General features: G+C 36.1%; 1 protein-coding gene and 1 long non-coding RNA gene across 9 annotated transcripts in view; one reads left to right on the top strand and one right to left on the bottom strand.

Moving 5' to 3' along the window:
• The window catches only part of cnc (cap-n-collar), a 455,033-nt gene that overhangs the window by 394,693 nt on the left and 33,506 nt on the right, over nt 1-26,834 (top strand). For all 8 annotated transcript variants that reach the window (XM_067121352.1, XM_067121351.1, XM_067121345.1 and 5 more), the window contains 3 exons: nt 21,539-21,851; nt 26,301-26,428; nt 26,637-26,727. In XM_067121352.1, the coding sequence (XP_066977453.1) occupies nt 21,539-21,851; nt 26,301-26,428; nt 26,637-26,727 (532 nt within the window). The remainder of the gene's footprint in view (nt 1-21,538; nt 21,852-26,300; nt 26,429-26,636; nt 26,728-26,834) is intronic.
• Nucleotides 15,220-26,834, bottom strand: part of LOC136848765 (uncharacterized) — a 205,695-nt gene continuing 194,080 nt past the window's right edge. Inside the window, exon 4 of the long non-coding RNA XR_010856131.1 lies at nt 15,220-18,000. This is a non-coding gene — a long non-coding RNA (uncharacterized lncRNA). The remainder of the gene's footprint in view (nt 18,001-26,834) is intronic.

Raw genomic sequence — 26,834 nt, 5'->3', positions numbered from 1 at the left:
CAGACCCCCTCCCACCCTCATTCAGACCCCCTCCCAATACGCACATGTATGTTTGCGTATATATATATATCGTCACGATGTGTTCCAAGTACCTGGTTATTACACAACTAATCACAGAATTCAAAAATTTACCTCACTTCAGCCAGATACCTGAACTCTCATAACAATAAAAATTACGACTGAGTACTCTAAAGGTAACAGTGATCCCTTAAAAAGCTCATTAAACACGTGAAAAATCAAACTAAGTTTATCAAAACAAGTGTGAGGTATCAACAATTAAACAGTAAATATACTAGAGTAAAAGGGGATCACTCCATCAAACGACTTTAACTGTTTTCCCTGGTCTTAATTCACTGGTGGTCAATAAATGAAGCACTTTTTTTAAATAAAAAAATTTATTTTTAAATTCAAAATTTATAACTAGAATTCACAATCTGAAAAAATTTACCATTACTTGAAAACAACACAAAATTTTATTAATTCTTGAATTAAATTACAAAGGTTAATTTATCAAGAAAAAGTTAATCAAGCAAAACTTAAACTATTAAGAATTGCACAAGATTTGAAAAGAAAATCTTAGTAAATGAGAATTAAATCAAGTATGCAATGTTAAATTATTAAGAAATATTTAAAATGCTAAGTAAATAAATGTTAAATCACCAATATTACAAAATGTGAAAAATCAAGAGATTGCAAACGCAAGAACACACAAAAATACACAAAAAATTTACCAAAGCAATTTCACTAAGGAAAAAATTTCTCAATATACCTTATTGCTTGAGATTCACAAAACACTTTTCTTTGTTAGGTGCCGTTACACACTTTTCCTACATTCAGATCTCAAAAGCTAAGATTAATACCAGTGACCACACAAATATTTTATGTTAATAATTTCTCTCTTTTGAAGAGAGAGAGAGAGAGAGAGAGAGAGAGAGAGAGAGAGAGAGAGAGAGAGAGAGAGAGAGAGAGAGAACCACACGAACGGTCTGAACTCAGAATGAGCAAACGTTAGGATTCCAGTAGGAAATGAAACAATCAGATGATGTCACTTCCAGAGCAAAACGTTTTGGGACCAAAACTAACACATTAGAACAATACATGATCAGAGCAATGTACTCTCAAACATGACACAATTGCCATGTGCTTCAGTGCAACACTTGTTCGCATTTCTCAAAAGGTACATGTCTTTGCCAGAAAGTCGCATGGGACAAAGCTTATAACGAAATCTTAACACATCAAAACAGATGGCAGCTGGTTAATCATAAATGGCATGTTTTTAAAACGAGAAGAAGAACCAAAGTTGGTTTTCAGAAGAGTACATGAAACATTGCAAAATCACAGGTCTTTTTCTCATGTGAGACAAAATCTTAAACGACTCGACTGCCATTCCCTCGCTTGTTAACATGTTATCTTTCGCGATGACAACCGAATCAAAATACAACATACAAAATCACGAGTACAGAACACATGTTGCTGGGAAACAAAATGCGCGATCACATACTAGGTTATTATTGAAACGTATTAATAATTCTAAGTTATGCTGTTAAGTTATCTAAATCACTACCTCTTTTGAGGTCTGACATTACACCATATACAATATTTCAACAGTTATTATCAGTACACAGAACACATGATAACTAGAACAGTAAATGTATAAAAACCACGGAAATATATACATTTTAAAAGGCAATATCATTATATATATATATATATATATATATATATATATATATATATATATATATATATATATATATATATGCTTGCGTGTATGGTTGTGTTTGTACGTGTGTGTGTATATATATATATATATATATATATATATATATATATATATATATCATATTATATATATATATATATATATATATATATATATATATATATATATATATATATATATATATATATATATATATTTGTGTATCTTGCATTGATTCAACGACTGTCTTCTCCCTTTCATGTTAGGTTAGAAACAGACAAGAAGACCACTAATCCACCCAGATGTTTTAAATGAGAAAGATTGATCATTTCTCTTTAAAAGTGGTTTGGTCATGCTTAGAGAAAGGAAGAGGATAGGCTTGTCAGAAGGATGTAAAATTTCCCATTAAAAAGCGGTGGGTTGACGGAAATGGCAGGTTTTAGAGCTAAAGGACTTTTGTCTCCATGAAGCGAGAGTGCATGCTAGTTAGGAGTGAATGATGTAGTGCTTATAGGCGAATCTGGTAAGTGTCCTACCCCTGGGTTTCATCTTGCTTTTCCTATGCTTTTTTGGGGGCACTTTTTAAGAGGAATGCCTTGTTAATAATAATAATAATAATAATAATAATAATAATAATAACATTAGTGATAATGCCCTGATTTGCTTGTGTTTAGATTCAATTCATTGGAATGTATGTATTCTCAGCAGTGCACCGAAATCGATAGGTTGCCAAGAAATTTTCCATTATTTCATAATATCCCAAAACAAGTACGAAAAATTATGATTATTAGTATTATTTACTTTTACATAACATCAGTTATATAAGATGCTACGTCATCACATTATCCAGCCTAAATGTTTTCGGTTTTCACATACTTATTTTCCGAGAAGAGGAAAAATGTTAATTGCCCTGGCAATTTGAACGGTGAAATTCTGAAGTGAGTGCACTGGCGCATAAATAAAACGCAGCCAGTTGTAAATTAATTCAGACGCTCTTAAATGCTTCTAAAAACGCTTATCATTTCATTATAACATTTTAGGTTTCGTGCAGAGAATGCCTGTGCTACTGTATGTGGCCGCTGATTCGTCTTTGGTGTTATATTTAGCCTCCTGACGTTGGGTGGTAACCATATGATCAGTTTTTCTTATACCAATACTTGTCCTGTGCCAGTAACCTTTTGTGTAAATGTGCACTCGTGTACGTTTTCCTGTCTTATGTTTCTTTACTTTTATGAATTGTTTTACCTACCGTTTATTAACTCGTGTTTTGTTTATTCATCTTACTATTCATGTTTGCATCTTTTTCCTTTTTTTTTTATATATGAAATTTCTGCTTTATGTTAGCTTGGTACCGAAGTAAATGGCCTTGGGTCTCGTTCCCGAAAAATGTGTACTCACTACGAGTAATATTACTCTGCGTTGCTTGTCCTTTATTATTAACGTTACAGCAACAGTTAATGAAGTAAATTATTGTAATGACATTTTTACATTATGAGAAAAGTTGCTGCTACTGTTCTTTCAGTTACCATGAGGATCAGGAATGTTTAATGCCCCATGTGTATTTCTGTTGTTCATAACATCGATCATCGTTTTAGCATAAAGACACTTTCCTGGGCAGGGGTTGGTTGCACAGAGCCAACATCACAACGGCCACTGCCACGTTCATATTACCACTGCTAATTTTGAAGTAAATCCTCAATGCTGAAAACTTCCACAACATTTACTACTTTATACACCAACCCAGATGGCTCATCAGCGGTATGTCAAAACCTCTGCGCACTCACACACTGCGCCTTTCACGCATTCTCACATCTGGATATTAAGGCTCTTCCCCTTCAATACATCTGTCTTTCACACCTACTCAACTCTTTCTGAGTCTTTCACACATCCGCCATCATGATGCAAGTGAAATATACACACTTTTCTCCAGCCTTTCGTTCTCCGTCTTTCCACCAGACCACAAGATCTTAAAACGCTCGCACGCTAACCTTTTTATCACATACATATCTCCACATTTCTAACACTTTAAGTTCTTCTTACGGATTTTACACGTTGCAAACTATATATCTTAACAGCTTCTACCTTTTGTCTTCCATTTGTATTCAACATCCACACGTCACACTTCATACATCCCCACCTTTTTCTCTCTTCATCAACATCCATACTTTATTTCCATAAAGGAGAGCTTGGTCAATAACCCCAACGTACATTCCTACCTTGGCTTTCATAAACAAAGTCTGTTGCCAGTCTTGCTGATCATACCCTGCTACCTTTCTTGCTTTACTCATGCAACTCACCACTTCTCTCACCTTACTGCCATCCACTGAATTTAATCCCAATTACCTAGACAAACTAACGACAGCCATTCTGTTGTCATCCATAGTAATATTTACAGACAGTGTTATTCTTATTCACTTCTGGTGTCAGTTCTCCCCTCTTGCACTTGCAGACACTCGCTACCTTTTGCTGTTTTTCGTCTCTATCACAAGGTACTACTGTACCGTCCGTTAACGTCAACCATACCACACTCCTTTCACAACTCTTTTTCTTAATCCACAACTTAGCATCCACATATACTGGTAAATCTCACATCGCCCTCAGATCTGTCACCCTCCTGTTTATATATCCTTACTCAAGCTTGATTGTATCATAAAAACTTTGTCTCTCTCAACAAGTAATCTATATCATACATCGACATCTTCCACACCGCCTGTTTCAGTTATTTCATAAAGTATTTCTAGGCCCATGTAAACCACATACAGCTTTTTCATTTTACTTTTAAGCCACTCACAAAACTGTTTTAGAAGTGCTTGATCCACGCTCCTGTTTTTTTTTTTTTTTTTTTTTTTTTTTAGTAAACCTGCGCTGTTCTTCTCTTATCAGTCTTTCTGTCATCCGTCATACTTTCACAGTCAGATTCCTACCACACACACCTTCACCGGTGTTATAGTATTTTGCCATTATAATTCTTACAGTAGCCTCCATCATATTGTTATGTTTACAAAAGAACAGTTATTCCTTCTCTCATTCCTTCAGAACCATTCTTTCATCCAGATAACTTAAAAACCCTGGTTAGCCATTCTTATCAACCTTATCACCACCAAACTGCACTATGTCACTTGTAATCCCGGTAACTCCTGGTGGTCTTTCCATTCCCCAACCTCTTAATTACTTTCTCTCCGACCTCAGAAGTCACTACAGTCATTCTCAACTTAACACTAACTTCTTTCTACTCTTACGTCATTCAGTTCTAATTCTCTTCTGTTCTCCACATCTTTCGGTGATGATAATAATGTCATGAGGAACGCAGCAGAGAGTAAATCTCGTAGTATTATTGTTGTCAAGATATATTAAAATTTAAACAAAGAACTTTCGAAAGCCTGCTCATAAGAGCTGAACAAGCTCTCGAAAACAGTCGGTATAAATTTGATATATTTTGGAATGTAGACTTCTGCAGCAACCATAATTATGTGTTTGTAGATAAATTTTTTTCCTGAAAATTTCCTGTGACTGGTACTTATCACAAAGTTGTGGAGTTCTTCGTGCTATAAAAAGTTACTTTTTGAGTTCTTGAAGGATTGTGCATAAGCTCCAAAAATACAGCTTGTGGTGGGCAGACAGCTATGATAGATATTGTTTCTTCGGTCAAAGTTTCTTATTTTCCAGTGTGAAATGGATTGATCTTTATCATCACAAATCCAACATTGTTCTCTGAAGCCAAGAGTATTTTTGCCCCGGGTTGTACTTACCATGGTTCAATGTATTGGACGATTTTTATTTTATTTTTCCACTTTTGCGTTTTACCCAAGGCTATTGTAATTCTGATAGGATTTTCAAATTAATTAGTTCCTGGATGTTTTTTCTTTTCATTTTTTTTATTGAAACCACATTCCATAATTTTTTTCTCTCATTTTGTTACTCAAGGTTCCTGGAGGCACTAGAGATTTTTCTCATTTGGAGCTGCCCAGGGCATTTTTATTGCAATGAACCTATCTTGGCCTTTTGTATACGACGATGAAGAAAACATTTAGCTTACTGGTAAGAAAGTGTGACCTGACTTAGACTATTCACTCAGGTGTGGACTGAAAAGTAGATGCTGGAACAGCAATTATCGGTGTGATAAGCAAATGGCAATAGTTATAGATCCCTTATATATATATATATATATATATATATATATATATATATATATATATATATATATATATATATATATTTGCATATTGAAATAATCTAACTGTGTGAGGAACAGTTCGTCATAATTCATGAATAGAATGCACAAGGGTGGGAAATGTTAATCAGCTGTCCTGCCTTCGAACCTTGTTACTACAGCTTCGGTCAAGAGGTGATGATACAGTAGGCGGTTAGTACAGTAACATCAGGAATTATATAATTTATATAAAATTTTTTGTGGTAAGATAATTGTTGTGAATAGATCCACGTAGATTTCAAAGTCTCGATGTTGGTTTTAAAATTTAATAGCAGCCTTATTATGTGTGTGTGTGTGTGTGTGTGTGTGTGTGTGTGTGTGTGTGTGTGTGTGTGTGTGTGTGTGTGTGCAAAATGACACTGGGGTGCTAATTTGGAGTATCACCTCGATGGGATGCAATCAAAAACAATTTACGTGATCAAGTCATTGCCTTCATCTCTTCACTAGATGCTTTAACCTGCTTCTAGGCGTCTTTGCTTTCTCCTTAGTAGAGGTAATATTTCAGTCACTGTTCCACTGAACTGGGGTACTCCCCTTCTCTCAGGTGTCTTATGTAACATCCACCATACTGTGTGGAGATCAGCAGTCCTTCAGTTGTTGTGTTCATTGACTGTTTCTTGTTCTGTAGCGCCATGCTATGGAATCTGTCACGGCTACCGTTTTCCTTGAACTGTGTAACTTTTTTTATTTAAATAAAGAAGAGCTTAAATCTCGCTTACGCGGTGCGACAGGATTGTTTTCCGCTCTGATTATTTCTCCTGTCCTTCCGGTTTGGGCTATCTATGTGTCGGGTCGTCCTGCCGATGGCTATCTCGTTTCAAGAAATAAAGTGAGAGATGGGCACATGCGTTTTGTCTTATTCGTAGACATTTCATCTCGTATTATTCATCATATATTTATTTTTAATTTAGTTCAGTGTGTTAATCGACCAGTATACTGGTCTTTCGCCACAGAAGGGGGTACAAAGAAAGAATGGTTCATTTCAGCTATAGCCAGTCATTACAGATAATTTATGTCTGGAGCCTTGAGCACGCCCAGCTATATCTCCAGAAGTGAGCCCTCAGCACCTGTTCATTCAGATTTCACGTATACACGTTGCCTTTATTAAAGTAATCATTTCAACTCTAACCATTACAAATACTGAATGCAAATGGGACAAAATAGTAGGACGAAGAATTTTTATTAGATGCAATAATAATAATAATAATAATAATAATAATAATAATAATAATAATAATAATAAAAAATCCGAGTGGATCTTTCTTGTTTGTCCGCCCCGGATGCGGGCAGGGATCGGTAGTGGATCAGGAAAGTAGGGGGGACATGACACATCCACCCTCCTCCTGCAAACCTGTTTGTCCACCCCAGGTGGGGGCGGGGTAGGTAGGGGATCGGGAGGGTAGGGGAGGCATGACACATCCATCCTCCATGCAAACCCGTTTGTCCGCCCTGGCTGGGGGCGGGGTAGGTAGGGGATAGGGAGGATAGGGGAGACATGACAGGCAGCGCCAGGTTCCAGCACAGTGTAGCGTGCGCTGTCAAGCTTGTAGTATATAATAATAATAATAATTCATGAAATATTGACTCCATTAGATTATCAGTGGTAACGATGGATTTTACTAACGCAACTAATCATAGCAGACAGCATAAAGGAAGTGAAAGCGGAAACTTACGTAAGATATACGAATACAGCAAGGCCTAATCATAGTTTCATAAATTTCATGGCTAAGTATTATCGAAATTTAGGTAAGTGTGAGGGTCACAGGATTGAGACTTCCATACCGAAGAATTGTACAGGTATTATGTACTAGACCCCTTTCGTCTGGTAAATGAGTATAATTGTAAATATTTATGATGTAATGGTTGATATTCTTCTGAATGAACGGTTCCGTCGATTATTGTTGATCGTGATGTATGCGCAACTTGTTTGCCCCAAGAGAATTGAATGGTTGTTACTGTCCCTCTCCCAAACCAACGACCATCATACTGATGCCTTTGTTGCATGTTTCTAGGCCAAATTGGCAACAACTGGGAGTTTATTGACTTAGGCTGTTAAGTCAAGTACTGGGGTATTTTCAGTCATTCAGGGCTTAAAACATTGGGAAGAGAAATTTGGAGTGGTTGGAGAGCAAGGTAAAGAGATCCCGAAAATGAAGGAGATGAAGCATAAGGATTTGAAGGTGGGTCTGGGAGAAAACCCCACAGTTGCATTAGGGAGTAATAGTTAGAGAGTTTGGACAGCAAGACTGAGGTTTGTGACATGCATGCTATAAGTTGCTTAGGTGTGTTTGTGACAAGTTGTGCTATAGTATGACACATCTCAAGACTAAATATTAAGACTGACCCAGAGCTTTTATTTTTAAGATATTTATTTAGTTTGAATTATTTATAAATATTTATAGTTCATTTTCTGGTAATTGCCGCTCCTTTCTTCCCATTATGCTTTATAATCGACATTCTTATCGTTCAGTTATGTTTTTTTTTCAGTTGGTTTGAGGATCTGTGCAGATGGTTGTTAAATTTTCAAAAGACTTTCTTGACACCATGTAATCAGTTATCTCAAATCTTTGGTTGTAATGCAGTACCTGTATCATATTTTGCTCAGTTTGACACTCATTTACACAGACTGATTTTTACTAATTTATTACATGTATTCAGTTTCCCCTGGTGCTGATTTTTTGTACAAACACGGACACGTCTATATAAAGCTGACCAACCCGGCCTTGCCCGGGAAAACTGTGAAGGACTCAAAAAAATTGTCCTGCACCTCCTTGTGATGATTGTCCCTTTTACCCAGAAATTATTGTACTAACTGTCCCTTTTATCCAGATATTACTGTTCTAACTGTCCCATTTATCCACATATTAATATGATAACTGTCCCATTTATCCAGGAATTACTGTATTAACTGTCCTTTTATCCAAATATTACTGTTCTGACTGTCCCATTTATCCAGACATTATTGTAGTGACTGTCCCATTTATCCATGTATTGCTGTGGTGAGTGTCCCTTTTAACCAGGTATTACTGTACTAACTGTCCCTTTTATCCAGGTATTACTGTAGTGACTGTCCCATTTATCCAGGTATTACTGTGATGACTGTCCCATATGTCCAGGTATTACCATGGTGACTCTCCCTTTTATCCAGGTATTACTGTACTGTCTGTCCGATTTATCCAGGTATTACAGTCCTGACCATCCCCTTTATCCAAATATTACTGTAATGACTGTCCCAATTATCCATGTATTACTGTACTGACTGTCCCTTTTATCTACGTATTACTGTGGTGACTGTCCCTTTTATCCAAGTGTCACTGTGGTGACTGTCCCACTTATCCAGATATTACTGTGCTGTCTGTCCCTTTTATCCAGGAATTACTGTGGTGACTGTCCCTTTTATCCAGAAATTACTGTGCTGACTGTCCCTTTTATCCAAATATTACTGTGCTAACTGTCCCATATATCCAAATATTACTGTGGTGACTATCCCGTTTATCCAGGTATTACTTTGGTGACTGTCCCTTTTATGCAGGTATGACTGTACCGACTGTCCCATTTATCAAGGTATTACTGTACTGACTGTTCCTTTTATCCAAGTGGTATTAGTGTGGTGACTATCCCATATATCCATAAATTTAACTGTGGTGATTGTCCCTTTTTATCCAGGTATGACTGTACTGACTGTCCCATTTATCCAGGTATTACTGTGGTGACTGTTCCTTATATCCAGGTATTACTGTAGTGACTGTCCCATTTATCCAGTTATGACTGTGGTGACTGTCTCATTTATCCAAATGTTACTGTGATGACTGTCCCTTTTACCCAGGTATTAATCTGCTGGCTTTCTCATTTATCCAGGTATTGCTGTTTTGACTGTCCCTTTTATCCATTTATTTCTGTGGTGACTGTCCCATTTATCCGGGTATTGCTGTTTTGACTGTCCCTTTTATCCATTTACTTCTGTGGTGACTGTCCCATTTATCCAGGTATTGCTGTGCTGACAGTCCCTTTTGCTCAAGTATTGATGTGGTGACTGTCCCTTTTATCCAGGCATTACTGTGGTGACTGTCCCATTTATCCAAGTATTACTGTACTGCCTGTCCCTTTTATCCAGGTATTGCTGTGCTGACTTTCTCTTTTATCCAGTTATTACTGTGGTGACTGTCCAATTTATCCAGGCATTGCTGTTCTGTCTGTCCCTTTTATCCAGGTATTACTCTGGTGACCGTCCATTTAATCCAAATATTACTGTGGTGACTGTCCTTTTTTTATCCAAGAATTACTGTGGTGACTGTCCCTTTTATTCATGTATTACTGCGGTGGCTGTCCATTTTATCCAGGTATTACTGTGGTGGCTGTCTATTTTAGCCAGACATTACTGTGGTGACTGTCCCCCAGGTATTACTGTGCTGACTGTACCTTTTATCCAGGTATTACTGTGCTGACTGTCCCTTTTATCCAGGTATTACTGTGCTGACTGTCCCTTTTATCCAGGTATTACTGTGCTGACTGTCCCTTTTATCCAGATATTACTGTGCTGACTGTCCCTTTTATCCAGTTATTGCTGTGCTGACTGTCCATTTTATCTAGGCATTACTGTGGTGATTTCCATTACACCTAAACACACTCCCTGCTAAACCAGGACACACACCCCACTAAACCTAAACATAAACCTTGATACAGAATTATTAATCACAGGAAAGAAAAGCATTTTCAATAATACATTTCTATGGTATCGAGTACATGAAATGAGGCATGATAAACCTGTTGAGTTTATTTACCACATGGGTTACAAAGGGAAGGGGGAAGGGAAAAGGGAAGGGGGTACGGGTTTGAAACCTACCCTACTATCTGAGTTGGGTTAATTGATGGCCACGTGCCAAATTTTGTATAGATCGGTCAAGCGGTTACCACATAAGTTACAAAGGGAAAGTGGGGAGGGGAAGGGGGTACCGTTTTGAAACCTATTATCTAAGTTGGGTCAGATGATGGCCACGTGCCAAGTTTTGTCTAGATCGGTCAAACAGTTACCACATTAGTAACAAAGAGAATGGGAAAGGAGGGGAGGAGGGCACGGGTTTGAAGCCTACCCTATTATCTAAGATGGGTCAAATGATGGCCACGTGCCAAATTTTATCTAGATCGGTCAAGTGGTTACCACATAAGTTACAAAGGGAATGGGAAAGGGGTACAGGTTTGAAACCTACCCTATTATCTGAGTTGGGTCAAATGATGGTCACTTGCCAAATTTTGTCTGGATCCGTCAAACGGTTACCACATAAGCTAAAAAAATGAAGGGGGAAGTGGGATGGGGAAGGGGAAGTGGAAGGGGGTACGGGTTGGAATCCTACCGTATTATCTAAGTTGGGTCAAATGAGGGCCATGTGCCAAATTTTGTCTAGATCGGTCAAACAATTATACAGAGGGAAGGGGAAGGGTGTTTGGGCTTGAAACCTAGTCTATTATCCAAGTTCGGTTAAATGATGGCCACATGCCACATAAGTTAAAAGGGAAGGAGGATGGGGGAGGGGAAGGGGAAGGGTATGGGTTTGAAACCTACCCTATTATCTAAGTTGGGTCAAATGATGGCCATGTGCCAAATTTCGTCTAGATCGGTCAAGCGGTTCGGATTTCTGTAGCGCACAAACATATGGACAAACATACAGTCACATACAAACATTCATTTATATATATATATATATATATATATATATATATATATATATGTGTGTGTGTGTGTGTGTGTATGTATGTGTGTGTGAAAACCAATTTCGTTGCTGCTTTTTCCTTTTTCCAAATGTTTAAAGCTTTCATTTGAATAATAGTCATAAAATAAATGCAAGATAGCCGTTATCCAATGTGTACATGAATGCGATTGTTAATGGTTTTATATTTACATGAATTTATGTGTATGTAGCATCATCAGTCGCCCCCTAACCAGCAAGAGGCCTGAGACTGATCCTGGGCATGGAAGAGTAATTTTGGCCCGTTGCCTGAAGAATCCACTGTGCCTCTCTTGACTTAAGCAACGAAGGCACTGTGGCACTTTTTCATAAGTCATATTTTAATAGAGATCTATCCCTTATCCCCTTTTCCTGTCGAGAGCAATCAGATTCGCTGAACAGCAGCACCAGTATGCAGTAAATGTGCCTCGCTGTCGAACTTCTCAGTTCCAGAGGTTCTTTATTCCTCACACCGTTGGACTGTGGAACAGCATCCCTGAGGATGTCGTGCAATTGGAACTTAAGAGTTCAAGCGAAGATGCAAGGCATTACTACCCTAATGCTATTTTCCTCGCATTTTAATACATTTTTAACTATTTATTAATTTATTTTTCTTTTTAATAAGTGAGATCTCTTCTTTTTGTGTATCCCTTTACCTTCTCATACCTCCTACTGAGCACCATATTCTTTGGAAGCTTGAATTTCAAGCCAGTGGCCCCTGTGGGGTTGTTCCATATGAATAGGTTTCATCTTCTGAATAATATACAATAATAATAAGAATAAGATCATTTACGTAGAAATTAAAGGTGAGCACCTTATGGAGCTATCCTTCTGATAAGAACAGCCGTAGAAATGTTTTGTGTGTGTATACATACATACATACATATACATATATATATATATATATATATATATATATATATATATATATATATATATATATATATATATATATATATATATATATTTATATATATATATATATATATATATATATATATATATATATATATATATATATGAATATGGTTGCAACGTTCAAATAGTGTTTTATGGGCCTTTTATCTTCATATTATACTGTAGTATTACAGTAAAAGACATTCATATATATATATATATATATATATATATATATATATATATATATATATATATATATATGTTTTAATTTATCTTTCATACCTTTTAGTTACAGAATGGGATATTCTTTGCCTTCTGAATTTTACTTGCTGCTCTTTAAGAGTCACCCCTTAAACGCATAAGTGTTAACTTGATGGGTTAAAAGGTGAAGTTCGTAACAATCACGACTCCAGTGGGCCCCAAAATGTCTTGGGCAGACATCCATGACTCGGTCTGTGCAATATAAGAAAGAAAAAGTTGTCCCAAATAAATCGGAAGTACTTTACCTCAACATATTCTGAATGGTCACTTTCATTGCATGCATGGCAAAAATTTGAGTATGGGTACTTGTTTTAGCTTTTTGTTTCCTTCCATTATGTTCATCTTCACAAAAACAGTGCACGTTGATTCAAAAAAGTCTAACGATTTTTCCATTCATGTTTCTAGACTATTTTCATTCTACCGAATTTTCCATTTTTTTTTACTGATGTTTTAATGCCGTCGCTAGCTCTTTCTAAAAATAATTCTCGCAGCGATAAATTACTACGCCAATTTGTTATTACACTCTTCGTTAGCGTGCGTTAGAAAAGTTGTAAAAATGCAATTAATGAATATTGCTTATTGATGAATTTTTTTATAGTAATTAAATTTTTTGCTCGGAGAAAAAGCAGGCTTAGTTAACGGTTAATTGCATTAATAGCATGGAAAACAATGCCTGTTGGAGATAGTTTTCACTGGTTACAAAAAATGGTTTGTTGCCACTGATAGAGAGTAATAGAAAGTTTCCAGTTTTTTTACAAGTACTGAGGGGCCGCCACTTGTTGTGTCTATTCGTTAACTGATTATCTTACAAGCTAAAGGAACGAAGGAAAAGATAATCAGAAAAAGCAGGTGTTCAAGGAAATTCAAGTGTATTTTAGAGAAATGAGCGAATTGCCTCAAGTAATCTTTGAACACGCATCGATGAAACTTAACCTGGTGGTGAAAAAATAACACTTGACATTTGAAGTGCTCCATAGGGATTTTCCAGATTTTACGTAAAGCAGGTCCTTTTTTACAAGATTAATTATAATTTTGATGAATTCAGTACAAAAGTTAGTCTATTTTCCATAGATACACTGAGGGAATTGCAGTTTTTTTCAGTGACATTGGAAAGAAGATTCTAAATTGCTTCATAAGATTCCTGTGTGGAGGAATGAGTATACAGTATTTCCTAAAAAATAGCTTGTATTTTTATTTGTAATATCGTTATATTGAGTCTTCAGTAACAGATTTTCACATTGATTCTTTTTCTTCTTAAAACTAATGAAGACGTTGAGCATGTAATGTTATAATAGCTTTATGTAATGATATTAGCGTCACACGGTCATGGAATTATTGCAATTACGTTTTTCATATAAGGAATTCAGAATAGTTTTATACTGTTGGTAATTTTACATGTGCCGAATTTTTTTTTATAGTATAAAGATTTGGCATAGCATTATTTTGTATTTGAGATTATGAATTATGTAAATGGACTGTCATGTATTTTTGTCGCTGCGTTTTAGCGATTTGGGTTGGTAAATTACATTAGCAAATAGATTCACCTGATATGACGAAGATTACCACGATAAGAGCTGCATTAGACAGAGGACTTATGTTCCACCCCTCTTACATTTTCAGTTAATCTGCATTTTCTCCTGCAAGTTTAACTGGTTCCCTCACACCTGCCGGGGAGTAATTACCGGAAAATCTCGCCGAGATATTCACCTTGTTACCAGACAGCGAATCGCTCCCTTCAAGAGCATTAGTTTTTTTCACATGTGAAATAAAACTCACAAGGGAATGCGCGAAGGAGGGAGAACCCTTGCTGGCACAAGGCTCACCTAGTCTACCGACTACAAAATCCATTCTCCATATTCCACTTACTTCTCCTCCGCCTTTCTCACCATAGGTATTGACTCCTTGCAGTACCACGGCCAGTTATCATTAACTTCGTCCCTAATTAAGTTCATTTGGCCCCATTACCCCCTGCCTGTACACCATTTCCACCGGCACTTCACTTCATAATTGCCCGTAATCACACCCCGCCGTCGCCCACGATTACAATTAATTTCAGTTGTCTTCTGGGGGAGAATAAGCTCTGCGAAGATTAAATTCCTTCCTTTAAGCTTCAATTGAGAGGTTTTGGGAAAACGATCCTCGTCCTTGAGCGCTAAAATTCAGCCATATTTTAGTTTGTTATTCAGTTTTTCATGAATTATTTAAAGCCTTGCCCTTTCCGAAAACTATAAACTCGTCGAACAAGCTGCAAACGCTGCAGTAAAAGTTGTTAAAGTATAACTTGTTTGGTTCTTCTTTAAAGTTAACTCTCCCCTCTTTTTTAGGGATTTAATGTGTGTTTGTGTATGTATGTATGTATGTATAGATAGATAGATAAATAGATAGATGTGTGTGTATTTAATAGCTTTTAAATGAACCATGAATTCAGTCAATGAAACAAAATTTGCACCTCAATTTGCCGTTGCCCTCATAAAATCATCTTTGATATGACTGTTTATTGTATGGTATCGTATGATGGTGCCAACAAAAAACAAAGCACACTTTTCAATTTACCAGAAGTTGCCACCTGCATGGTTGGTGATAATCATGAAAATTGCGATAATATGAATAAGAGAAAGTTCGGCTTTAGGCACGAATTTTCCTCGCAATTCAAGACGTTTGGACTTGGCATGGTTATAATTAGGTTTCGAAGATGTTGCAAAACCTGTTTCTGTTTTTCTATCTACTGTATTTCTTTTTAAATTAATCCCAGAAGCTCTGTATCTGGGGCATGGGTCACAAATATTCGAACACCTGTCATGAAATCTGGGCTTGACATAACTGTTGTGTTGTACTTGAGTTTTGCTGTTTAGCGATCGTACCACATTTGGTAGGGTCTCTCTCTCTCTCTCTCTCTCTCTCTCTCTCTCTCTCTCTCTCTCTCTCTCTCTCTCTCTCTCTCTCAGGGGTTTTTGGATAGAAATAATTTTCCGCTTTATCTCCTTTGTATCTGTGAGCTGAACATAATTTTATATGGATGCTCACGGTCCGTTGTATCATTAATTTGATAGTTCTGGTTGAACAGCTTATTAGATTTCTTGTTAACAGGAAAATTTCGCAGGGTCAGATGAAAGAAGAATTATTTAATCCCAACGTGAGCAAATTTGAAGTCCCTGTTAACATATGAATTTTCAGCAAGTTCTTATACAAGGAATATTGGACGTCAAATTCTTTTTGTAGCCAATGCCAAAGATTCAAGTAGCGAGATACATTTCATGGTAAATATTTTCTTGCGGACAGTTAACTCACATGCCTATCGTAGACTGGTAGCAGAAACACAACATATCTCACATATGTGGTGTCTTAAAATGTTTAAAACAAAAAGCATTGTTTGGGATCTTGCACAGTACAGTAAAGTATGTTAAAAACACACGTCGTCAATTTATCTCATACGTATTACAGACAGGTTAATTACAAGTCAGTGTAGTCCTAACTAGTGCTGCATACGGTTATCCAGCATTCGCCAATGGTTCGTTCTCCAAGTACGGTCACTGACTTGTTGTCATCCTGTTTGGAAAATATATGTGATAAATTGCCTACGTGTGTTCATGACATGTTTACTGTGATGTGAAGCGCTCTCATTTGATCATGTTGAAGTTGTAGCAAGAAGAGTCGGCCGAATCACCAAAGAGCCATACCAGTCTGTCGGTCTGTGCCCCTCTTACCCGAGAACTCACAGCTGACAGGTTTTAATGACATTTGAGGACTCGTTCGCTATCGTTAAGCATGAGCTAAGTTTTCCTATTTTTGTGTATTTTGATATAATGGAATTTATGTGTAAGATTTGGTTTGGAACTCTTACAGTATACAAGCGAAAGTGGAAACTCGTAGGAACATTGTGGTGTTGTTTAATACCCTTTTCCCCCATCTGATGCTGTTTTCATTTCAGAAAATTAACCTTCCCTTTTCTTTCATATCTCCGACCGACATGGTTGGGGGGAAGGTCTTACCCTGCACTTTTAACATGTAATTAGGATATCTTAGAAATGTTGTAGGTATATACAGTATATGTCAATTATACCTTTTCGCATCTTTTCTCATTTTTTCTCCTTTAATCTAATTATTATTATTATTATTATTATTATTATTATTATTATTATTATTATTATTATTATTATTATTATTTTGTAGCATTTAGTCATTCGAGCTTCGTTTCGTCCTTATTGCTGTAGAAGTGTTATGTCATTTTTGTAGGTGGTGAAATTCCTCATAAAATTCAGTGTTGCGTAACCCGAGTGTAATGTAGGTTATTTCTTGTGCTTTATCACGATGTATAGCAGGCCTAAATTATTGATAGTGTCCTCATAAGGGACATCCTTTTTTTTTACTTTCATCTTTTTTTTTTTACATTTTCACAAGGTGTATGTGAAAATCACAAAGGTCTTAGTGCAATGATCAAGGCGTACGATTATGAATAAATTTGTGTTTAATCTTCTCTTGAGCAAATTGCTGTTACAGTGGAGAATTAGTCTCGTTATTTCTATAAGAGAGAAGCCCTTTTCCCTGCCCTCTTTTTGGCCTGAATCATGTCCACAAAGAGGTTTTGAGAAATTTAGCCTCGTAATGCCCTACTCCTGTTTGATTCACATAGAACCTACAACAGTGCCCACATATTGGAAATTCCTACGTACATAAAATTCAGTGGATATACCTACTGAGTTCCCGGTAGGCTGGATAAGGTGAAGCAGGAGAGCGCACAGGATGGGAGGCAATTCGGAAGTCTTTGTGAGAATAAATCACTTTGAGGGAAGTGAAGCATAAGAATTGATGGCAGCCGTGTCTCCTATATAATGTGTGGCTTCAGTAAATGGTTGCCTGGCGTGGACTCGAGTGGTTTGGGATTATGGTACCCCTCTGGGCCCGTATAACGTCCCTTCAAGTGGGTGACCGCTGTTTCTGCTTTTTATGTGATCGATTTTTTTATTTCTTTAGTAATGGTTTTTACAGGCTCCGAAAGTAAAGCACGTGGTTAGGATGGCGTGTTCCTTATCAGTCACATCTTGAAAGCTTCTTGTTCCGTAGTATGAATGGATCGGCAAGCAATAAAACAAAAGTTTTCTCTCACCTGGAACTGGACTGTCTCCAGGAGATTCTTGATTGCTTCTGATCAAACGTGGAAGAAGGACTGCAAATCAAAATTTGTTGCCAATCGGTCGACTCCTTGTCTGTAAATGAATAGTGACAATAATAAGAATAAAAATAAAGGACAAGTATAGTGAAGAAAAATATTTTATCATGAGTATGATGTAACTTCAGCTGTACAGTACTTATAGTAATAATACTAGTAATAATGATAATAAATCTTTTGACTTATATAACAGCATCAAGCAAAAGCCGCAGTGGAATGCATCAAAATCAGTTAACAATAAAAATAACGATAATAATAATGGTGGTGCTGAAATTAGCAGTGGTGGTAGTAGTAATTTACGTCATAAATAAAGTAAGTTGGGCGCTCAAAATTAAGTTTGAAAACGAAGAGGAACCTATGAACGGAAGGACCCTAGTCTAAAAAACGAAATATTAAATAGCAGCACTTAGTTAAGATTACCCAAAGGAATTGTTATTTGGATGAAATTAGTACCTGCCAGGACAAATACTACAAGAAATTAACATTTACAAAGGACAAACAGTCATTCTAAACATAAGTGGAATAACCGTAATTACGTATTCTGTGATGTTATCTGACATACTGTAAAAATAACTTAAAAATTATGGTTTTGACTTGTATTTAGCTGGTTTAATAAAAACGGTAAAGTTTTTTGATTTGGTATTAAAAATTCATTATCAGACTTCTGTCTGCCTGTCTGTGTATAATGAAGGACAGGTAGTAAAAATAGTAAAAGCATCAGTAGCACCAGTAGACGCAGTAGTAGCAGTACTAGTGGCCCAGCACAGTACAAATTGGTTCACGATTCAGTGTCGCCTGAGTAGAAATTACACATTTATCAAGATTGTTGGGGCGAGGCGGAGCGTGACAGTACGTGACTACCACACTCGCCTCTTATAGGCCCTTACACCAATACGCTATATATATGTACAGTATATATATATATATATATATATATATATATATATATATATATATATATATATATATATATATATATATATATATATATATATATTTATATATATATAATCTGTGTATGTCCTCTCTATGCCTATATATTCGAACGGGAAGAAGGGCAAAGTAGAAGGATACAGAAACGTAATACCAACAAGTAGAATATTCATAATTGATAGCAAGGAACAAATAAAATATGAAATAAGTAAGCAAAAGAAATTGGGTTTAATTTACGATGCCCTCTAACGAAGGATTTCATACTCAAGACTGAAAAGTTTGTGCAAGAAGGTTCCAACACATACTGTTTTTCTTGCAAATTTGGATTTTGCTGACGGTCTTGATGATTGAAAAATTTTGATCGCAAAAGGTCGCTTTTCTTAATCCACTGAACATTTATTCTGCAGTATCTATAATTGTTATTTTTAAAACTGATACTTGTTAGAAGGTCATTTAATATAATGGAAAGCGCATTCAAAACTTTAAATTAGATTACCAAGTCAGAAAGGCATCCACATATCCAAACTGTCGTTCTTTGCGGAATGTTAGGTTTTTTCTTGCATCTTGTGAAGGATTGTAATCGCTTGACTGAATGTGATCCGAATTTCTTATCAAGGTGTAATGCGAAAGAAAAAACACCAGAAAAGGAAAGAAATCACTCTCTAGCCATTTTGAATTTTGTATATGACAGATTCCACAGTTGAGGTGAGAAGCCTTAGCGGAATATTATCTTATGCGTTAAGGGAGATCAGAAAGTTATGAAGTTTTATATTGGTTGTTTTGAATATAAAAAAATTTATACTTTTGTAAAATTTATTTGCCTCATTTCTCTGAGTTTTTCCCGTATGGTCGTACCGCTGCGTAATTCCTTAGTTTTATTTATATACTATTCCTTTTCCATATGATACTGTTATTAAAACAACTCATATCCTTAGGGACCTGATAGCATTTAGAAATCTAAGGGGGACGGGATATATCTAGTCAAAATCAGATATCACATTTACTGTCTTGGCTTACATCCTCAGCAGTCACTTTCAGAATGAAAATTACCACCTTCTACTTACATAATTCAGATCTGCATCTCTTCCATTTTCTACATTCATTAACCCTTCAAGATGTTAACTCCAATCGGCACAAGAGTGCTTTCTCCTCCCACACCATCTCTGCATTTGCGATATCTATTTTAAGATCCATTTTCTCATTAATCTCTGTATTAAATTCTCTTCAGTACTGTTTATTCTTCTAAGTTTTTTCTCAGAAGTACGCCTTAGTTTTCCCCAAGTCTCATTGCATTCTCTCACAATTAACCCTTTATTTTCTTGTTTTCTTCTACATGATCGTGTCTTTTGCCCTGCAACTAATAAACATTCACCCTACGTATGTATACGGATACTGGAAATCTCACTGCATATTACCTAAAGTTCGAAAATAATGAAATGTATATCAAGTGTTCTTGTTTTTCTTCATGAAGGTGTCGTATGTAACCTGTCGTGAAAACCGAGCAAAGTGCCTTTTGAATTCTTTGGATGTGGTAAATATTTCCATTCCTGGTTTTCCTTTGAGCGTACTAAGGAAACGATAAACTTTACATAGGGTATTCCCCTTCGCTGTTTGCGTGGCCGCCTCTTATAGCTATGCCGGTCACCCGCATTTGAACTGTGCCAACAAATGTTACAAGTATTGTTGCAGATTTTGCAACGTCTTTTTGGTACGTTTGATATATATCAGCTTCATTTTGTGATTACTGTGTCTTTAGATTTATTTTTCGTTTTGCTTTGGTAGTAATATCGTTTTTACCAAGAGCCGGGTACTGGACGCAATTTCTACTTCTTCAGTATGTGTATGCTTGCAAACACAGATAGAAATGATAAGCATGGACATGACATATTTTGCATATAAGTAAAATCGTACTTCATAGACCTTCAAGTTATTTATGATATAGTATGTATATTATATATGTGTGTGCGTTGTGTGCGCGCGCACGCGCATACACACAAACACACACACACACACACACACACACACATATATATATATATATATATATATATATATATATATATATATATATATATATATATATCTATATATATATATATATATATATATATATATATATATATATATATATATTATGTGTGTGTGTGTGTGTGTAAGCCTGTATGTATGCCTGCAGAACCTGAAGTACTTATATGTTACCATCATACGTATATTTACGACATTCAGTATGTACTGTATGTACGCTGAGTTGCAGTTCATAAAGGAAATAAGAAAATGCGTTATTCCCACATAATATTTTTCATCAACGACTTTTCTTAAGGGTTTAATTATTAGTAAACTTTCTTTGAGAAGTTCAAGGTGATTGAAGGTATTGGGAGATAATTGGGATATAACTTATTCTTTTCTTTCCTAGACTTTAATGGCACGTTTTATTCTTACTTGTCTCGTGGGTAAGAAATTCGTGGATGTTGTTTCAAAAAGAATGAATTCACCAAGTCCTCCTTGTGTATCTGTATAAAATTAGCTTGTTATATGGGGAACATAATATTATCTTCTTTGTTTTAATGAATATGTAGAAATAAAATCATCTTTGTTAATTTTGTGTATATATAAAAATAATGTTATTTGTGTGTTTTTTGCAGGGTCGGCTGGGCAGCCTGGTCCGGAGTGGGGAAATGGAGCGGTGGCAGGAGGTGGTACAGTACTTAGGGCTACCCAATCCCCACCAATCCCAGGCCCCACACACGCCCATGGCCGCCCACACTGCCTCGCCCACCCACCCTCACGGCCACGCACCACCTCTTCATCATCCTCAAGCCCTTTACCCATCTCACGACGCTTCCCCGACACCACCGACGCCACCAGTGCCCAGAGGAGTCCTCCTCAACAACGCCACTCTGCCCCTACCTATGTCCGACCCCATGACGCATAACATCACTTACACCAACAGCATGGGTTAGTATGGTGGAGGTGGCGAAGCTGTTCCTTTTTGTCGCATTACTCATGCTCTCTCTCTCTCTCTCTCTCTCTCTCTCTCTCTCTCTCTCTCTCTCTCTCTCTCTCTCTCTCTCTCTCTCAAGTTCAGTTCAATTTATGTCTGTTGCCAATTTTTACACGAATTTTCAAGAAAATATTTTCCAGGTTGGGGAGAAGTCATTTTAATCATATTATTCGTGTTTTGCTCTCTCTCGCTCTTTCAAAACTAGTGCTGTAAACACAGTTTCTTAGTTATTTATATGAGATGCTTTCATTGTCACTCAATAATACAGGATCAAATCAAGAGAGAGAGAGAGAGAGAAACAATATCGCATAGGGTATATTAATGTCGTATTTTATTTCAGGCTTATGATAAAAGACGTGAAGTAAACTTACTTATATTTATGTCTTACCCATATTTTATTTTCCTTAGCAGTGAGAAAGGCATTGCCCAAAGAGGGCTGCTTCATCGAAAAAGATGACGAAGAAATAACCACTATTTGATGCTACCTCATAACTTTCATGAAGCAATTCTTCCTCAGATATGGTCTTACTGCTTTTATACGTGAATGCCTCTTGTTAATTAACGCTCGGGTCATTTTATTAATTTAGCTTTTTGGTGGGCCTCTTCTTGCTCTTAGGAAATCTGACGTAGTCTTTAATGCAAACTTCCCTCTTAGGTATGTTTGTGTTTTGACCTGTCACCTTTTATAGCACTGGTAACAAACAGATAATGGTAATTGCAACTCTCTCTCTCTCACTCTAAAGTTACAGTGCAATTTATATCTAGTATAATTTTCACCCGAATTTAAAGGAAGTGTTTTCCAAGTTGGGAAAAATCGTTTTAATCATATTTCTCATGTTTAGTTCTCTCTCGCTCTTTCAAAACTAGTCATGCTGTAAACACGGTTTCTTAGTTTTTTCATATGATATTTTCATTGTCACTCGGTGTTATAGGATCAAATCAAGAGAGACTATAGTATAATTATTGTCGTATTTTTTCAGGCTTGTAATAAAAGATGTGAAGTAAACTCATTTCTGTTTATTTCACGCTGATTTTTTTTTATTTCTTTATCAACCTTTGTTTTAAAAATGGGGGCTGCTTCTGCGGAAAAAAATGTAATGGAAAATTGCTCTATTTTGCACCGCATCCAATAAGCCATATCCGAACCAGTTCTTCCACACACATGCTCTTACAATTTCCATAAGTTAGTATCTCTTCTTAACGAAGACTCACTCCATGTTTATCAGTGTAGCTCTTCTATAGGTCTCTTCTTCCTGCTCTAAAGAAATTTGACACAATCTTTGATGCACACACTTCTGCGAGTCTCTCTCATTTATGCTTGTGTTTTGATCTGTCACCTTTTATGGTACTGGAAAGAAACAGATATTGTTAATCGTATCTCTCTCTCTCTCTCTCTCTCTCTCTCTCTCTCTCTCTCTCTCTCTCTCTCTCTCTCTCTCTCTCTCTCTCTCTCTCTCTCTCTCTCTCTCTCTCTACCACCATTATCTTGAATTACCTTTGCAAATCAAACACTCAGTCATCTGCTTTCTATTATTCCAATGTCCTGTTTGTGTCTGTAAAGTACTGCATTCTTTGATCACTCATTCTCACAAACCGTGTTTTGTTTAATTGAGTTCAACCTGTCTTCTGGCCTTTCTCAGTTTCTTTTTCAACACGCCAGTAATAAACAAAATAAGCTATTGGGGCGTGCGTCTACATGCACACCAAATGAATCTTTTACGTGTTTGTGTACTTTCACGCAAGCATTTTTTATGGCCAGAATGTTTAACATATAAGAGGAGACAACCATGTGCATAAACATTGTATGTATTAATTATATTGCATTCCCATTCATAAACGGAACATACACCCCAAAGATTTCTGTCTTCGAAGCCTTTCACACGGTAGATAATGCGAGCCCTCTCCATATCCTCATCCTTGCCTAAAACTGCTGTAAGTTGTTGCAGCCCCCCGCCACTTGTCAATCACACCATTTGGATTAGGTGCCTTATCTGATGTCAGCACACACTTTCTACCACTTCGTAGGTATACTTAGTAACCTCCCACAGAACACTCATTGCTGTTATCTATATTCCTGGACGTTTCCTTCAGCAGCACAAGTTCACACATCTCCCAGGAATCTTAAATTTTTTCTTAAAGAGACAGTCTATCTTTTTCTTCGTGGTTAGGTACTACCTCTCTTCTTGTCGTCCATTCTTCAGTCTATCTTTTTCTTCGTGGTTAGGTACTACCTCTATTCCTGTCTTCCATTCTTCAGTCTATCTTTTTCTTCGTGGTTAGGTACTACCTCTCTTCCTGTCTTCCATTCTTCAGTCTATCTTTTTCTTCGTGGTTAGGTACTACCTCTCTTCCTGTCTTCCATTCTTCCTTTTGGTGATATTTTTTGTGTGCCTTAACTAAAATGTTTGATTATGTTACCCTTCCCATTGGACATCGCTATTTTCTTTCAAAACAACTACGCAGCTCCCACCAAGATGGTGTATCTTTTCGGTCACGATTAATACCATCATCCTTTAGTGCCATCCCATTCTTCAACCTGTTAAATGTGTTAATTTTCATGATCAGTTCCCCTACTATTGTAAGAGATGCCTCCCATCACTTAACTAATTTTGTTTATAAATTATTTTGCGGGTTTCCTTATTTTTCTCTCTGTAGCAGCAACTGTTTTCCCACGAAAAGTTTGAGCATGCGTAATTTTTCAGTCTTTCACTGTTCTTCAACACCTTTTCACTCTCTTTTCTAGTATCATTTTCTTCATTCCACATCACTCGGCTGTCAGTCTTTTAAAGATATTTTTAGGTTCTTACAAAACATGGGAATATCCTTATATCCCTGTTAATTGTTAGCATATTCAGGTAATATATGTACACTTTTTATGTTTGTTAGTTATATTAATAATAAGATAATATATGTGCCATTTTTATTATTGTTAGTTATATTAGTTGTAATTAGCATGGAAAACATATGCTATCACCATTATTATTATTATTAGTTAACTTGATAATACTGTATACCAGTTTTGTAGATTATAACTTGTTTGATTAGAAGAAAATTACTGGTATTTAATATACAACAGAAACATAAGTTTAGGCACAGAAAAAGTAAGCTAAAATGAAATAGAGGAATATATTGTTTAAATTGTTTTTTAACTCGAGGGGTTTTTGGCCGAGTGATGTCATAAAAAATCATAATAGGCTTTCAAGGATATAAAATGCAAATGGTTATTATAACTCTGTTTTCAAATTATCCGGTATTCTGTAGGAGAAAATGTATCCCCAAAGGATGTAGATAGGCGCATTCTACAATAGAACGATTTTGTTGATAGTTAATAAGTCTTAATGCAAAAGCATTTGTTGCAAGATGGTGACTCAGAGGCTAATGAAATGAAAATAAACGATGAATTAACTCTTTACAGTGCACTAAAAAAAATCATAAGGAAGCTCAGTGAGAGGGACATTGAAAGATGTTAAATAAATTTCATACCTGAATGATATACTGTATTGAGGAGGATGTAAGGTACAATACATATAGGATGGTTATGGTGGTAAAACGGAAACATGTCATACAGAAATTAATGACTGCACTGATTTTTTTTTTTTTTAAATCGGAAAATCAAGAAAAACAGTACTGAAAGTTTCAAGTGAAGGAAAAGAAAGAAAGAAAACAAAATTAGAGAGGAGTAGGTATTGATGATGGAAGACGTTTGTGGAAAAAAGGTATTATAAAAAAAAAAATTACATTATGAACTTTTGAGCTGAGATTTTTACTACAGAACTTTAAAGAGGAGAGGATGGACAAAATTCATATGTAAAAAAAAAAAATAAAACATTTGTCAACATTAGTAACACCTCTTAAGCTGAAAAGCAGAGGAGAGAAATGTCAGAACCGTTATTGGGATTTGCTTTCTGAACAGCTTGTTGCATTGCAGTTAACTCTCCCATAGAATATATTACACATTTTACTTTTCCTTCATCACAATATTCTGAGATTAGTTTTAGAGAGAGAAACTGTCTTAGTCACGCAAATCATACGCGGTATTTCTTATTTATACAAATTCAGTTTTGTTAGTTTAAAATAGATGGTGGTATTAAATAGCAAAATTTACATCATTTTTTTTGTTTTCATTGTTGTGAAGAGGATGACAATTTCAATTGTACAGTGTGGTGTTTTTAGTGGTAGTTCAGGATACCGTACTCGATGAATCCGATCACATATTAGCTAAATGTTTTGTAGGTTTCAAATCGTCTTGTAAGAAAGTGAGTGACTTTCTGGTGTTGACAGTGTTTTTAAACCTGGGCAATTTATTATTTCCAGGGCTGAGGACTTGAAGTTATGTCTTTACGCTATATTTTTTTTTTTTTTTTTTTTAGAGAATATTGAGTGAGGAATCCTTTTCTTTGCAGGGGCTTCCAGTCATTTAGTAACCAGTAGTATGAACTTGACAAATAGTTCAGACTTGGCTGGAAGTGACCATAACCAATATAAGATGGAAGTCAATTCGTCTCTACCAACAGAAATGATGTATTATCAGGTATGTTGTCAAGTCTGTGTTTTTGCATGAATGTGCTGTATTCACATCCATATAGGTGTAAATATACTCAGTAATGAAAAATGTGCAAAAATACGTCACAACAGGCAACTCATTTTAAAAAACAAATTGGGTGGTATTTGCTTTCTTTGTGTAAAATTGCATTATTTAGATTTTTACTTTTACTGATTTTATCTCTGCCTGATTTCAGAACTCAAATTCAGAGATGAATCAGACAACTGATGGTTTGCTGTCATCAATTTTTAATGATGAAGCTTTAATGGAAATGGCCATGACTGACTGTAAGTGTTTTTTCTTTAGCTGTTAATGCTTCTTTTACTCTCATGTTTACATTCATTTTATAGATCAGTGTCATCTTGCACTAATAACATGTTGAAGGAGGTAACAA

The sequence above is a fragment of the Macrobrachium rosenbergii genome, chromosome 19 (assembly GCF_040412425.1).
Source record: "Macrobrachium rosenbergii isolate ZJJX-2024 chromosome 19, ASM4041242v1, whole genome shotgun sequence".
Classification (NCBI taxonomy): domain Eukaryota; kingdom Metazoa; phylum Arthropoda; class Malacostraca; order Decapoda; family Palaemonidae; genus Macrobrachium; species Macrobrachium rosenbergii.
The sequence above is the reverse complement of the archived record's forward strand: the minus strand, read 5'-3'. Positions and strand labels throughout refer to the sequence as shown.